This window comes from Myotis davidii, unplaced genomic scaffold, assembly GCF_000327345.1.
Source record: "Myotis davidii unplaced genomic scaffold, ASM32734v1 scaffold1334, whole genome shotgun sequence".
NCBI lineage: Eukaryota > Metazoa > Chordata > Mammalia > Chiroptera > Vespertilionidae > Myotis > Myotis davidii.
The window spans coordinates 238,728-240,197 of record NW_006285046.1 but is presented as its reverse complement, the minus strand read 5'-3'; the positions used below and the strand labels follow the sequence as shown (position 1 = coordinate 240,197).

At 60.7% G+C, this 1,470-nt stretch overlaps 1 protein-coding gene across 2 annotated transcripts in view; it reads right to left on the bottom strand.

The window, feature by feature from the left end:
* Positions 1-107: 107 nt before the first annotated feature.
* The window catches only part of CCDC64B (coiled-coil domain containing 64B), a 7,562-nt gene continuing 6,199 nt past the window's right edge, over positions 108-1,470 (bottom strand). For both annotated transcript variants that reach the window (XM_015558541.1, XM_015558542.1), the window contains 3 exons: positions 1,206-1,403; positions 952-1,101; positions 108-261 (listed from right to left, as the gene is read on the bottom strand). In XM_015558541.1, coding sequence (XP_015414027.1) covers positions 127-261; positions 952-1,101; positions 1,206-1,403 — 483 coding nt within the window. In that variant the 3' untranslated portion in view covers positions 108-126. The remainder of the gene's footprint in view (positions 262-951; positions 1,102-1,205; positions 1,404-1,470) is intronic.

The window sequence follows — 1,470 nt, the reverse complement described above, 5'->3', positions numbered from 1 at the left end:
CCCGGGCGGGAGTGGGACCCGGAACACCGAAACGAACCCATGTCCCCAGTGAGGCCTAGCAGGACCGGAGTGCCCTGCTGGGGACCTTTAGCCCCGCTGGGGAGGTGGTGAACGGCGGAGGCAGGCTCACTTGTTCACAGCCGTTTCCCTGTCCGAGAGGGCGCAGCTCAGGGCCTCCTCGGGGTCCTCCTGTTCCCGCAGCTCCTTCTGCCTCTGCAGCTCCTCCCGCAGCAACTGGAGCTCTGCCCGCTGAAGCGCGATCTGCAGGCAGGGAAGGAGGCAGAGAGGCAAGTAGGCCTCTGGGTCTCCAAGCCGTTGCTCTCCTTGGCAGCCTGGGCGTCAGGTCTCCCACCGCCCTTCCCTTGCCTGCTCCACAAACACCCCAGGCAGCTGTGGCCCTGTGCTGGAGATGAATCTTCTGAGCCCCCAGGCTGGTGTGGGGCTACTTGGATGGTGTAAACCTGCAGGAAGGGTGCATGGAGAAGCATTGGGAGGTGGGACTAAGGGGCAGTGCATCCAGGAAGTCATCCTGGAGGAGGTGGCAAACAGGCTGATCTTTTTTTTTAAATACTCACCAAGTATATTCTCCCCCCCCCGCTTTTTTTAGGGAGGGCGGGAGAGGGGGAGAGAGAGAAACTTCAGTGTGAGCGAGATACATTGACTGGTTGCTTCCCATACCCATACTGATAGGGGTCAGGGATTGAACCTGCAACCCAGGAATGTGCCTTTGACCTGGAATCGAACCCACGACCTTTTAGTGCACAGGCCAGGGCCGTAATCACTGAGCAAAACTGCCCAGGGCCAGGCAGGCTTTTCAAGCATGACTGCAAGTTTGTTGGGATGAAAGATTATCCAGGTAGAGGGGCATTAGTGGAAAAAGGCTGAGTTATAGATGGAAAGAGAAACACATTGAGAAGGGCTCTACACCCAGTGCTATGTCCTCCTCCCCACCTCATCCTGCAGCCGGGCCACTTCCATCTCCTTCTCCTCCAGTATCTCTCCTGGGCTCAGGGATGCTCTCTTCATGGGAGGCTCCAAGCTCTCCTCCTGGGATGAAGGCTGTTGACTGGATCCCCCCTGGGTCTCCGAGGGCAGAGTGGTCTGTTCACCAAAGGAATCAGTCAGTGAGGTGTTGAACCCCGTGGGAAAAGGAAGCGGGGTGCAGTCTGCAGCCCTCCTGGATGGCTGCGGGGCTTCGAGCTCACCGGGGCGTCTCTGTGCCCATCTGCGTTCTGGTTCTGGCTCTGGTCGCTGTCCAGGCTGTGGGCCAGCTCTGACTGCAGCGAGGCCCCCGATGTGTCGGCGTCCTGCAGGCGTGACTCCTCCTCCAGCTCCGAAACCCGCCGCTGCAGCCTCCGCAGGGCGCTCAGGGCCTCCCTGGCCTCGGAGCGCGCGCATTCCAGCTGTGCACGCACCGATGGACAAGCGAAGGCGGTCAGCCAGGCGCACCCGCCCGGCTTCCCGCGGCTG